The 12,365-nt window shown below is 39.4% G+C and overlaps 1 protein-coding gene across 5 annotated transcripts in view; it reads right to left on the reverse strand.

Moving 5' to 3' along the window:
* Positions 1-1,001: 1,001 nt before the first annotated feature.
* Positions 1,002-12,365, reverse strand: part of HELZ (helicase with zinc finger) — an 88,195-nt gene continuing 76,831 nt past the window's right edge. For all 5 annotated transcript variants that reach the window (XM_058038730.1, XM_058038729.1, XM_058038727.1 and 2 more), the window contains 4 exons: positions 11,842-12,082; positions 10,176-10,680; positions 7,097-7,349; positions 1,002-3,608 (listed from right to left, as the gene is read on the reverse strand). In XM_058038730.1, coding sequence (XP_057894713.1) covers positions 3,277-3,608; positions 7,097-7,349; positions 10,176-10,680; positions 11,842-12,082 — 1,331 coding nt within the window. In that variant the 3' untranslated portion in view covers positions 1,002-3,276. The remainder of the gene's footprint in view (positions 3,609-7,096; positions 7,350-10,175; positions 10,681-11,841; positions 12,083-12,365) is intronic.

Below are 12,365 nucleotides of genomic sequence, written 5' to 3' on the forward strand. Positions count from 1 at the left end.
GTGGAAACACAAAGCTGCCACATGAGCACAAAGGGGGATGGAGGGGAATTGTCCCTGTGACCCCCTCTGGGATCTGAATTGTAAAAAAAAAAAAAATATTTTTCTTAAAATCAAAATAATTCATTTTTTAAAAAATCTTTCCCTTCATTCTTCATTAGTTCTTATTACACTGACAACCTCCCATAAGGCATTCAGGTTTTTCTCATCAAAAACTGGAATTATAGAAAATAAAACCAGGAATTATTCTTGGTATCAAATACAAGCTTAGTAAATTTAGATTTGTCATTTAAATTTTCCACAGACAACAATGGGGGGTTTATTCCTGGGCAAGGAGCATGGGATTTGGCACTAACAGAAGCATAAAAAAAGTCAAGGAGCCAAATACCCAGTAGGTGCATATGCCTCAGCCTCCAATAATTTCCCCTAAATTAAGATAATTTACACAAATTCAATTTTGAATTTTCCCTGTAATTGTAACAGGTCCATATTTACAGTGCAGCCTGAGCACTGCCCACTGGAGCCATCTGTAAGGCTTAATTTCACTTTAATAGGAGTTTGACTGAAGCTCTAGGAGAGTTGAAAATACAGTTTTGGGATTTTCTAAACATGACTTCAATCAATATTGGATAACTTGCTCCAAAAATCAAAGATCTCACTCAGGGCTGTATATGTGACATACAATGGCCAGACAAGACATTTCAAAAAAATATAATCTTTTGGAAAAAAACTAACTCTAAGAAATCCAAATGATTCATGCCAAAGCTGTTAAGTCAGATCATCTCTATCATATCATCCTCAAATTCCTGGGTGAGAGCACTTATGAAAATTTAGCACCAAAACCAGCTGGGGTCTCCATAAAGTCAAAGAACTGAAATTCTAAATCAGAGAGAAAATAGGATTTTATCTGTTATATTTTCAGTGTAGATAAAATACCAGTGTAAAACAGAATAAAATGTGGTGAGATGCAACCATCTCCCCCTTAACTGATTGACAGATAACAGTAAATTAACAAGTGATGTTTATTAGTTTAATATTCAATATTAAATGGTGAACAGAATCAAAAGGCTGCTCCATAGAACTGAGTGACTTTGAAACCCCTGAAATTCCAAAATGCTGACTTGGGGACGTGAAGTGCTTTGGATCCATCTCTGCTCTGCCAGTCCTGTTCCTCCCTCCACTGGATCCCACCTCAGCTCTGCCAGTGAATTTCCCATTCCTGCAGCCAGCAGCTTGGCAAAAACCCATTTAACAGCAGCTTTGCTTGATTCAAGGTTGCAGAATTTGGCCTCTCCTCGTTTTTGGGTCGTCTGGGTTCCGTGCCCTGTGCTGAAGTGCTGAGCAGAACTTGGCAGGGGCTGTCCCCTCCCCAGCATTGTTTGTTTGGTATAACATTAGGAAATAAATTAAGGAGTTACACGAGCTTTGCTTCACAGCAAAAAGAAGGAAGAAAGTTTTCAGATAAGTTTCTGAATCATAACCCAGCAAAGATTTATAATAAAAAATTTATATGCAAACCTCTGCAGTGTACTGAGTTTAAATCAACCCCATTACATAATGACCCTTGTCTTAACACAGGAAGTCAAATACAAAAAAAAATGAACCTGATTGATTGTAATTAGAGCAAAAATCTTATTGAACAGAGCAGAGCCACTGCTCCCCAGCAAGGTGTCCCATGGACAGCTATAAAAATCTGAAATCACCTCCTCACAGCTCTAAAATTTCAATTCTCACAGGTAATAAGTGGAGGAATTCTGAACTACACCCAGCTCATCCCTGTAAACCAGTTCCCAGATTTAAAGTTACTTCAAGTGTAAAAAGGAGGATTAAGGAGAAATAAAGGAGAAACTCTACAACCCCCCTCTGGAGCTCCCCAGCCACAAAGCAGGGACAGTGTGCAAGACCAGAAATCTTTATCCACAAAGATTTTATCTTCTGAATTTTCATTCACATTTGTTTCTTTAATTTTTTTTTATATCCCATAATTAATTTTTCAGACTGGATTCCTTAAGGGCCAGGTTCACGGAGATAAATAACCTGGTAACCACTCTGATCCCCAGAAGATTTTGATTAATTTGGATACAGCTTTGACAAACATTAAATCTCTTCTTTAATGATGTTCCTCAAACAAAACAGTTAGCAAAATATCTGAATTTCCTTGTATAATGTCACATTTTAATGTAAACATCAAATAATGTACCAAAAGTTTTACCGGAAAAAAAAAAAAAATTAAAGCGGCACAATTCTTTATACCACTGGAGAAGAGGGGAGGAAAAAGCCAGATTACAAACATTTACACATGCATAGTGGAAAAAAAATTAAACAAACAAACAAAAAAGTATTTTACTAAATTCACGCATTTTTTTTAAAATAGTTATTAAATCTACTAAGCACCAACATACCTAAAAATTTATTTTCAGCTTCATGATTCATTTAAAAAACCTATCAAATTAACTTTTCAAACAAGCTTATATTATTAGCTTGTCCAAAAATAAAATGTAGATTTTTTTGGGTTTTTTGTTAATTTTTTTTCTTCTTTTTTCTATTTTTTTATTATTTTTTCAAAGTATACCAATACTTTTATCTGAATGTTTCCAAACAATGGCATAGGTGTCTGCAAAGAACGCCTTTACTTTACCCTACAGTGGATGGAAAATACAATACCACATCATACAGAATCTAAAACTATAAAAGTCTGAGAATGCAGCATCCCTTCACAAAAAAGCTGATAAAACTGAAATTATTTAGAAGATGCTGCACCTTTATTAAAAAAAAAAATTAAATGAATTTAAGCAGAAATAACATACATTTTTACATTAACTGGCCATTTCTGGTACAGAAACCCAGCATAGTATGCTAATGTTATTGAATAAATGTAAATGCTACTTACAATCTTCTTAAATACAATTTAGACAAACTTTTTTTTTTCTTTTTTTTTCTTTTTCCTTTTTTTTTTTCCTTTTTTCAAGTTGTACAGGTAATCTCTCAGCTGCTAGTTTAATGCAACATATCATTAACATTACACAAATTAAAAAATAACACGTGTGTGTCTTCCTACAGAAAAGCTTCCAAAAACCCGACCCACATCAAAAAATGCAAAATAATGGAATATAATTAAAAAAAAAAAATTAGTTGCAAGTCTAGCAGCAAAGCAATTAAGTGAGGATATATTTACCAATATAAACAAAGGGAATATTTGCAACTACAGGTGAAGCCCCAACTATCTTAGATCTACCGACACAAATAAAAATTAAATTCTCTCTAAAAAAAATAATCTGATTATTTAAAATAGGAGTAAAAGCCATTGCTACCTGATGAACTACCTAGGCTAAGTTCCTGAAACAAGGACAGGGGGTCGCTGTTCTTTTTTGTCTGCTCAGGAGGAGGTTTGGGCTTGGGGGGAGCCCGCAGGGCGCTGGCGTAGGACATGGCGGGTTTGGTGCCGCCCGCGGGCTGGGGGCTGCTGCTGTTGGACTCCACCAGCTGCTTGTTGGGCATCAGAGGGGGGAACTGGCCCAGATGCTGGAGCACGTTGTAGTTGAAGGAGTTGGAGAGCTGGATGTTCTCAGCCTTCAGGTGTTCCTCCGGGGGCTTGGCCGCCTTCGGGGGAGCTGCGAAGGAGAAAGCGCAGTTGGAGCAAAGAGCGGCTCTGACTCAGCCAATCCACCTGCAGCAAGCCCAAAGGCAGAGCTGCCACCACCCCACCCCTCTGGTAACCTCCTCCCACAGCGCCCATCTGCTGTGTTTAGTCACTCTGAAAATGGAGTTCACACAATGACACCATCCCAGCATGGGCTGGGCTGGAAGGGATCTTAAAGCTCATCCTGCTCCATCCCTGGCCACAGGCACCTTCCACCAGGGCTGCTTGCTCCAAGCCCCATCCAGCCCAGCCTGGAAGTTTCTAAATTCAATCCCAACTCCTGGAGCAAGCAGCAGCAGCACAAGGCTGCCATTACTAAGCCCATCCCCCGTGTGTTTGTACCCTGCAGCTGCAACCCCAAACCTGCAATTCCGCACAGCGGATTCTCCGGGTGCACTGAGGGGAAGCTGCTTCCCAATGGGATCCACTCTAATTTAAGCACTTTATCCACTGAGACAGCACAAAGAGTATTTCATTCTTCTTGCTTTACAGCTTAATAGGCTAAAATTAAAATTTACAGCACCATATATAATTCATTCTCCAACAGCAATTCAGAGTCCTGAATGCCAACCAACTAATTATTGGTATTTCAGGCTGAATGCATTCTTGCTAATTGATATGTTCTTGCTCCACATTTAACAACTCCTGTAACTATCAGGAAAAATGGTGCTTTAAACCATAGGTATAAAACTGCTTTCAAATGAATTTCCTGAATCCTAATGAGGTCCCTTACTTTTGTCTGGAGAATTCTGCTGTCTTGCACAGCCAGAGAGACACTACACAGAAACACAGGTCCATGTTCTATCTGCAACAGTCTAGGAACTGGGCAACAGATATATTCTGTAATTATTTCAGTCTTTAATCATAGAATGTTTTTTTTTAAGTGCATCTACAAAAATGTACCACCAAATGAGTGCAAAAGTAGAAAAACATAAAGTTTCTCACTGGAAGGGTCACACACAGGCTTCTGCTTTTTATAGAGCACTCAAAAAAACAAACAAACAAACAAAAAAAACAACAGCAAAAAAAACCCAACAACCCTAAAACCAACCCATAGAAGAATGGATATGGAAAGAACACAAGCAAAGCAATTTTGCTAGGGTTGCTATGATTCAACAAAAAACAAACAACCCAGAACATGAGCAAAAAACCTCCCAAAATAACCACAGCACTCAAGAGAAAACAAGTAATGACAAGCAGGGCCAGAGGTGAAAGCTGTGTGTGGTAGAGGTGTCTAAGAGAAGGAAAAATATGAAATACACATCTTGAATGAGAACTTAAATAATTTTCTTTCCATGAACAGAAAAAGCAATGCATATCAAACTCTCAAATTGCAATTCTGGGGGAAGTGCCTGCACAGAACAAGGCAGAGGAATTGACAGCAGCTCTCCCTGTGCTCCATGAATCCCTCCTGACCCAACCCAACACTGGGTTGGGTGTGCAGGAGAGATCAGTCCGGGGTCACTCCCTCTCAGGCAGGGAGTGGACTTTCACAGCATCACATCCTCATGGGGTTTTATTTCAGGGCTAAAAACCAACAGCAACGAGAACAGAGCAGTTGCTGGTCATTAACCCTTAGCTCTATAAAACACATTTGGGCTGTAAATATGATCACAGGCAGTGAGCTGTAAATGTGGAAAGCCACAGCAGCCATTAAATGGAGATGTGTTTGCATGAACCATTAGATACAGGGCTCAGGGTTTCATATACATTTATTGACAAAACAGAAACCATGCTTAACTACAATTAAAATCATTTAATTGCAAATGCAGTTATCAGTGAGAACTTGGTATTTTCACTTAGAATTTAGTATTTGACAGCAAATGTGTGTATATGGTACTTCTTACATACACATCTGTCCTCTGAGGACTTTACTCACAAACAGGTTCTCAAGCTTTTCATTAAAGCAAAGCAATGTGGGACTGGCTGATCCCAACCCAAATGTGCCAGGGTTCCTGAGTTCCTCTTAGATAACCACAGAGTTTGGAGAGCAACTCTGTGTGAGCAATTCAGTGATGAATGCCACATAATGCTGTGCATTCAGCTCCTTGATTTTCAGTAAAAATAGAAACAGATTGAAGGAGGTGCCCTGAGCTTGAAGCTTTGAACTTAGCATGAAAGATGCTGCCATAAATACGGGTTTGCAAAATAACATTTTCACATTTTGGAAATTAAAAGGCACATTAGGAATTTAATTCTTGAGTGCTGTCGCTGATATAAAGAGCTTTTCTCATTCATTCTACTCTGCATGTTCCTACTTCAGAATTACTATGAAATTACAAGATGTTTTACGTTTATAAAGTTTGGTGAAAAGCAATTAAATCTTTTAAGGCCAATAAAACCAGCTTATAAATATTTTTCCACATTATTAGGTGGTTTTAATATCCACACTGGAATACTGTTTGCATTTTTATTAATTTTGTTTTTAAATTACCACTGGAGATCCTTAAAGCAAATTCACAGGGAAGAAACTGTACTATCCTGGTAATATTGTTTTTCATAAACACAAGAAATAGAGAAAACAGAAGAACTGCTCCAGCTCTCTCCTTGCAGCTTTTTTTTTTTCATCTCTGAAAAGTTAATTTAGTTTCTGTCTGCTCAATCAATCAACACTGCTGCTACCACCAGGGAAGCCACATTCCACTGAGATTCTTCCACGGTGAGGGAGAATTTAAACTCGTCACTCCTTTGATGAAGTACCAGAATTTACTAGAGAAACGCTGAGAGCACTAATTCAGTTTATGTGTTGCTCCCTCAGACTGTAATACCAACACAAAATATCACTGATTCTGGAAACAATCAATCTATCTTGCAAATAAATCCCACCAGTCACCTTAGCTCTCTCCAGCACAAATTCAGCTGCACTTGAAGCCACTGTAAGAGACTTTCTGGGTTTAGTGGAGATTTTGGAGAAGCCTAAGAAGGAGTAATGCTTTTTTAGCTGAAGAGCAGGATTGTGACCGTGTTCACAGGGGTCCAAGGATGAGGGAAGAGATGAGGATCTGACTCCATGTTTCAGAAGGCTTGATTTATTATTTTATGATATATATTATATTAAAACTATACTAAACGAATAGAAGAAAGGATTTCATCAGAAGGCTGGCTAAGAATAGAAAAAGAAAGAATGACAGCGAAGGTTTGTGGCTCGGACAGAGGGCCTGAGCCAACTGACTGTGATTGGCCATTAATTAGAAACAACCCCATGAGACCAATCCCAGATGCACCTGTTGCATTCCACAGCAGCAGATAATCAATGTTTACATTTTGTTCCTGAGGCCTCTCAGCTTCTCAAGAGGAAAAATCCTAAGGAAAGGATTTTCCATAAAACATGTCAGTGACACAGGATGTCACCAGGAAACGGGATCATTCCAAGCAAACCTACAACAACTGAAACAAGAAGTAATTCCAGAATCCTAGCTTGGATTGGCTGTGGGCAGGAGGCAGCCGAGCTGTACCCACCTAGCAGCTCCCGGGGGGGAACGGCTCTGCTGGCTCCGTTGCATGGAATGTTCGGGTACGGGGCAGACGAGGAGGAGTTCACCCACAGCTCAGGGGAGGAGTAGTTGAATGAGGACTGGTTGCTGTGGTCCTGAAGCTCTTTACACTGACCAAGACTGTCTTGAGGAGTGCTCAATTCTTCAGAACAAGCCTGGACTGAACTAGAGGAAATTCTTCTTTGGTACAACGGCCTGCCTGGTCCTCTTGGTTCATACTGTGAACAAAAGGGAAAAAAAAAACCAAACCGTAAAATAGCATTATGCTCTTTTGATTCAACTGCATGTATCAAACACCATTTTCCCATTCAATAATGGGAAACTGCATGTATCAAACACCATTTCCCCATTCAATAATTTCCCTGAAATGCCTTACCAAAAACCCCTTTGCATTTCCAAAATACTAACACATTTCAAGTTATATGTGCATACAGCAGTCACTGATCACGTATTTTGATCACACAAAATACAGAATTTTAAAGGAAGTGCAAAGAACATCAACTGGGATTTCTTAATTCTTATCAACCTTTATATCTCACACTCCTACCGTGGGTGTTGGATCACACAGTGAGGAGGAAGATACCCAGCATTTACAGATGAAGCAAAGGAAGCACAAAAGAGCAAGGAAAAAAATGTTCTTACAATGCAGTCAGGAAAAAAATGGCTTTTCTTTTTCCAAAGCATAAATTGGTGACTTGTACACCAGGATCTGGGTAGGTAGGACACATTTATATACTGGATTTTGTACATACAAAACAAATGCTCTGGAGAAGCAAGTGCCCTCAGGAGAAATAATGCAGAGAATTTTATCTGAAACCACAGAAATTACTTGCTTCCATAAACCCTGTAGATCATGCAGATGTAAACGGCAGGAGCTCCATCAATTAACCTGTGGGCTTCAAGAGTTCAGATTTAAGGGCCCTCTAAGCTTTCTCAAGATTCAAAGCAAGTCTCTTGTATTACAGTTTATTTTTAACAATAAATACAGTATTTACACCCATCTGCACTGACTAACAAGAGCACCCATAACAGAAAACCCACAGAGGTAAATCGAGACTTGGTAAAGGGGAAAAAAATCCTAATGAAATGTCACAAGAAATTAGCAAAACAAATATCAAATAACTTGCTTGCAGAGTCCAACTATTGTTACTATAGCATCCACAAAAAACAAGAGAAAAAAGTGAATGAAAGGAAACTTCTTATTACATATCTTAAATCTGTTGCCACAATTAAGGGATCAACACTTGGATATCCTGTCAATCCACTCCCCTAAGGAAATTTGTCAACAACAAAACAAACAAACAAAAAAATACATAAATTACTGCTCAAATCAACCCAAAAAGTATACATTCATTGAGTTTAAAAGGGCTATTTTGGTAAGCAATCAGGAATTTATCAAAGTTCTGGACACTTGCAAGTACAGAACCACACAGAATAACTCCAGTATTCCCTCTGATGTGCAGTTCAGATCTGGTTTGAGTAAACACATGCAAAAGCTTTCAAGTATCAAGTCAATTAACAGCTTTCTAAGTAGAGATTGAGGAAACAGTTTAGTAAGGATAGCAAAAGTCAAGAAATCTGCCCTGACAAGTGCCTTGTCTGTCAAAAACACACCTAAAACCCCATTTTGATTTCTTTGTGCATTCAGTCCTACCCATCAGCCGAAGAAGCAGTTTTGGAAAGTTATAAGCAAGTCTCTGTCTTGTAACACTTTTACTGCATTTGGCATTTCTGTCACATATTTTGAAAGGAAGAAGAAATAAGAACTAAACCGAATTTACACTAATTACATAAAGGCTCACTCTATTTGTCTTCAGATAGCAGGAACTGTCACAAGCTCTATAGGAATATTTATTGGTTTATTACTGCTGAAAAGCCATTGTTCCTACATCCCGCTGTACTGACAGCATTAACTGTTGTCACAAAGTATTAGATTTTATACAGGGTGCTATGACTTAATGGAGTGAGACAGCAAATTTCTAAATGTCTATAAACTCAAACCTTACTACAGCTCTGGCTGGGCCTGAGGATTCCATTAACCTCTCTGGATCTGTGTAAGACAGAAATTTGTAAAATGCACTGAAATTCAATTTTATTTATTTTATTCAGGCTCATAAACTAAATATTTTCTGTTTTCAGAAGTTGATAAACAAATTAAATATGTATTGTGTGAGACAGCGATGAGCACGGCTCCCCCCCCAGCCTCTGTAAAAACCTTAACAGAAATGCATCACAGAACAAGCCACTTATGTACAAATATTGGATTACATGCACTCAGTGAGAATATTAATTCTCACATTCCTGGAATGCAAGCTGGCTCTAGGATACTCTGTGTTTGCACATCATACACTCCTCAGCACCTCAGATTCCAACAGAGATTAAAACCTCCTGCTCAAATGTGACCTGTCCTAGCTGTGAGTGCTGGCACACCCCCTCAGAGCCCAGGACAAGAGGAGATGGAGAGGGACAGAGCCAGCTGTGTGCGGCGGGGTGTGCTGGAGCCAGCCTCAGGCAGCACAGCTGGATGGCTCTGATTTCCAACACACAGCCCTCAAAGTACATGGGATGGCTTTGTAACAAATCAGTGCAGGCAGGGTGGGAGTATGAAATCAGGTTTTGGACCATGTTGGAACAACTCTACAGCTCTGGTCTCGTATGAGAGGGAACTCAAGCACATCCACAGCTCAACACTGAGTTAACTGGCTGGGTGATCCCAGCTGACTGACCAGAGCTTCCACCTGGGCTGTGGTTGATTTTCACTGCAGATAAATGACACATAGACACAGAGCAATGACTGCATGAAAACCCAGAGCAACATTCCAAAAGCCAAGGCTTTCCATTGAGCAGAGAAAACATTACACCTACAGCAACAGGAACCCCAAATCTGCTCAGGGAGAACAGCAGAGAGGCAGAGAACGATTCCACCTCACAGAAATTCCCACTGTGAGCTTTCACTGCGTGAGGTGTTTTGCATTCCTGACCACTTCACAACACAATTTGATATTACAAGGACAGGACAAGTGCAAGGCAGACAGAACACCCACCTCTTCTAAGCTGTGGAGCGAAGAAGCAGAAACTGCTCGAGATGCGAGTGGATGAAATGGCTCCTGACCGACTGCGTGCTGATGATTCTGGATTTGTATAAAAGGGCTTTGCTGCGACCTGTGGGGCAGTGGAGGTATTCCATAGTGAAAGCCCTGCCCCAGGAGGTGATTCTGCTGCAGGTTAGCATAAGTCCAGGACCCATCAGGTTGCAGGTATTTCAAGGGAGACGGGGTTATGTGTTCGGATGGCATTGAGAAAGGGGGGTTGTACATTTGGGGTAAATGCTGCTGAAATGCTGGGTTAGTGGGCAGTTCAATGTCTCTGCTGTTCTCAGTGAAGTTGGGGAAGTGGTTGGAGTTGCAGGAAGGAGAAGGGAGTGCTGGTGGGCTCCGGGGCTGCACTTGTCTGTATTGCAACAGTCTCGACTGCGGGGGCGGCATTTCGGCGCCGTCCCGGCTCTCGCTGGGATCGCGCTGCGACAGCTCCCGGAGCAAGTCCTGGAATCTGCACCAACACAACAAATGCAGCAGGGAAAGAGGAAAAAAAAAAAAAAAAAAGAAGTTTTGCTGAAATCTCACTCTTTGAAATACAGAAAACTCAGAGAACAGAACACTGAATTTAAATATTCTCATCTTTGCACTTGCTGACCCTAACTTCAAAGGATGCGACTGAGCAATCAGAAATTAGGCACAAGAGGATTAATTGGATGAAATACCCACCTGAATCATCTCAAAGTTTTAATAACTCTTGAGATTTCCTTTCCAGTCAGAAGAATCAATTTTTTGTTATCTCTTAAGAGACAACTAAAGGTAAGGATTTCCTGCTTTACTACACAAAGCAAAAAGTTCACATAGTTAAAGACAATTTTAACCCCTTTCAAGGCAAAAGCCAGAACAATCAGGGACTCCCCTCACTTTCACAATATATTTCTAAACTTCTTCAAAAGGTCAATTCAATTCAGCACTTCAAAGAGTCAGCTAAGAGGTCATTTAGATGCTTTACCATGGCTATAACAAACCAGATGGAAAAGAAAGCATAGTGGGAGATGACAGTAAACAGAGGCAATTTAAAAATCCAGCCTTTACAATATACATGATTAAAGTTGATGACCACTGGAACCATTTTTCTGTTGATTCTCAACAGCTTCCTTTCTTGCCCCCTAAAGCTCCATCTCAAATACAAGCATATTTTTTAAAATCTGCTTTTAAAGCAAAGGTTTTTTGAAAAGGAAGAAAAGTTCAGGTTTCACTGGGGAGCAGTGTTTAGGGAGGGGCTGTTTTGTTTCTTTTTAAGCACACAAATCTCAGACTGCTACTTCAAATTGAAGAATTTACAACTTAAATAGGCCTTAACTACACTCAGTCACCTCTTTCATAAAAACACAAGGTTGTTACTCTCTATCCATTCCTCATTCCATAAATACAGCACTGAAAAGCTCCATAAAAATATTTTTCCACTACAGCTTTACTACCCAATATACTAACAGAATAAAGCATAACACATAATAAAAGCATAGTTGTAAGTCAGCCTGCCAACTATTTTAACCTTCATAATAACAGCAGCAAAAAGCAATACCTTTAAGTGCCTTGCACTTGATCACAGTGTTACAGATAGGTGCCCACTGCTCAATTTTACACAAGCTCTGATGACTCAGTAAACAAATACCTTGAATATGTTGCCTCTGTTTCATCTTCTGTATTACTGGCAAGTTTCCAGTTTGCCCTAACTTGCTGCTGTTGATGTAATCCAATTGGTTGCTGAGGAAGATGTGGTAGATGAGGATGGTGATGGTGTTGATATGGAATAGTGCCTTGACTGAGATAGGCATTATGTTCATTCCATTGCTGTAACCTGGCTTGTTGTTGCTGCCTTATTGTTTCCAAAGCTACATTTCCATGCATACGATCTATAAAAATAGTTTTAAAAAAAAATTTTATCTAATGCCCCTTTTTAAAGATCTTTATGTCAGAAAAAAAAAAAAAAAAAAAAGAAAGAATACTTTTTATACAGTTTATTCCAGGGTCTATTATACACTAACTGCATTGCAGTGCATAACCTGGTTATTTAAATCATATGGAAAATCATATAAACATGAATCTTCTAATAAAGTGCTGAATATTCAAACATGCCTCAAGCAGCAAATTATGCTCAATGACATTACTTATGGAAACTAACCCAACAATGACCCA

The sequence above is a fragment of the Melospiza georgiana genome, chromosome 21, assembly GCF_028018845.1.
Source record: "Melospiza georgiana isolate bMelGeo1 chromosome 21, bMelGeo1.pri, whole genome shotgun sequence".
In the NCBI taxonomy this organism is placed as follows: domain Eukaryota; kingdom Metazoa; phylum Chordata; class Aves; order Passeriformes; family Passerellidae; genus Melospiza; species Melospiza georgiana.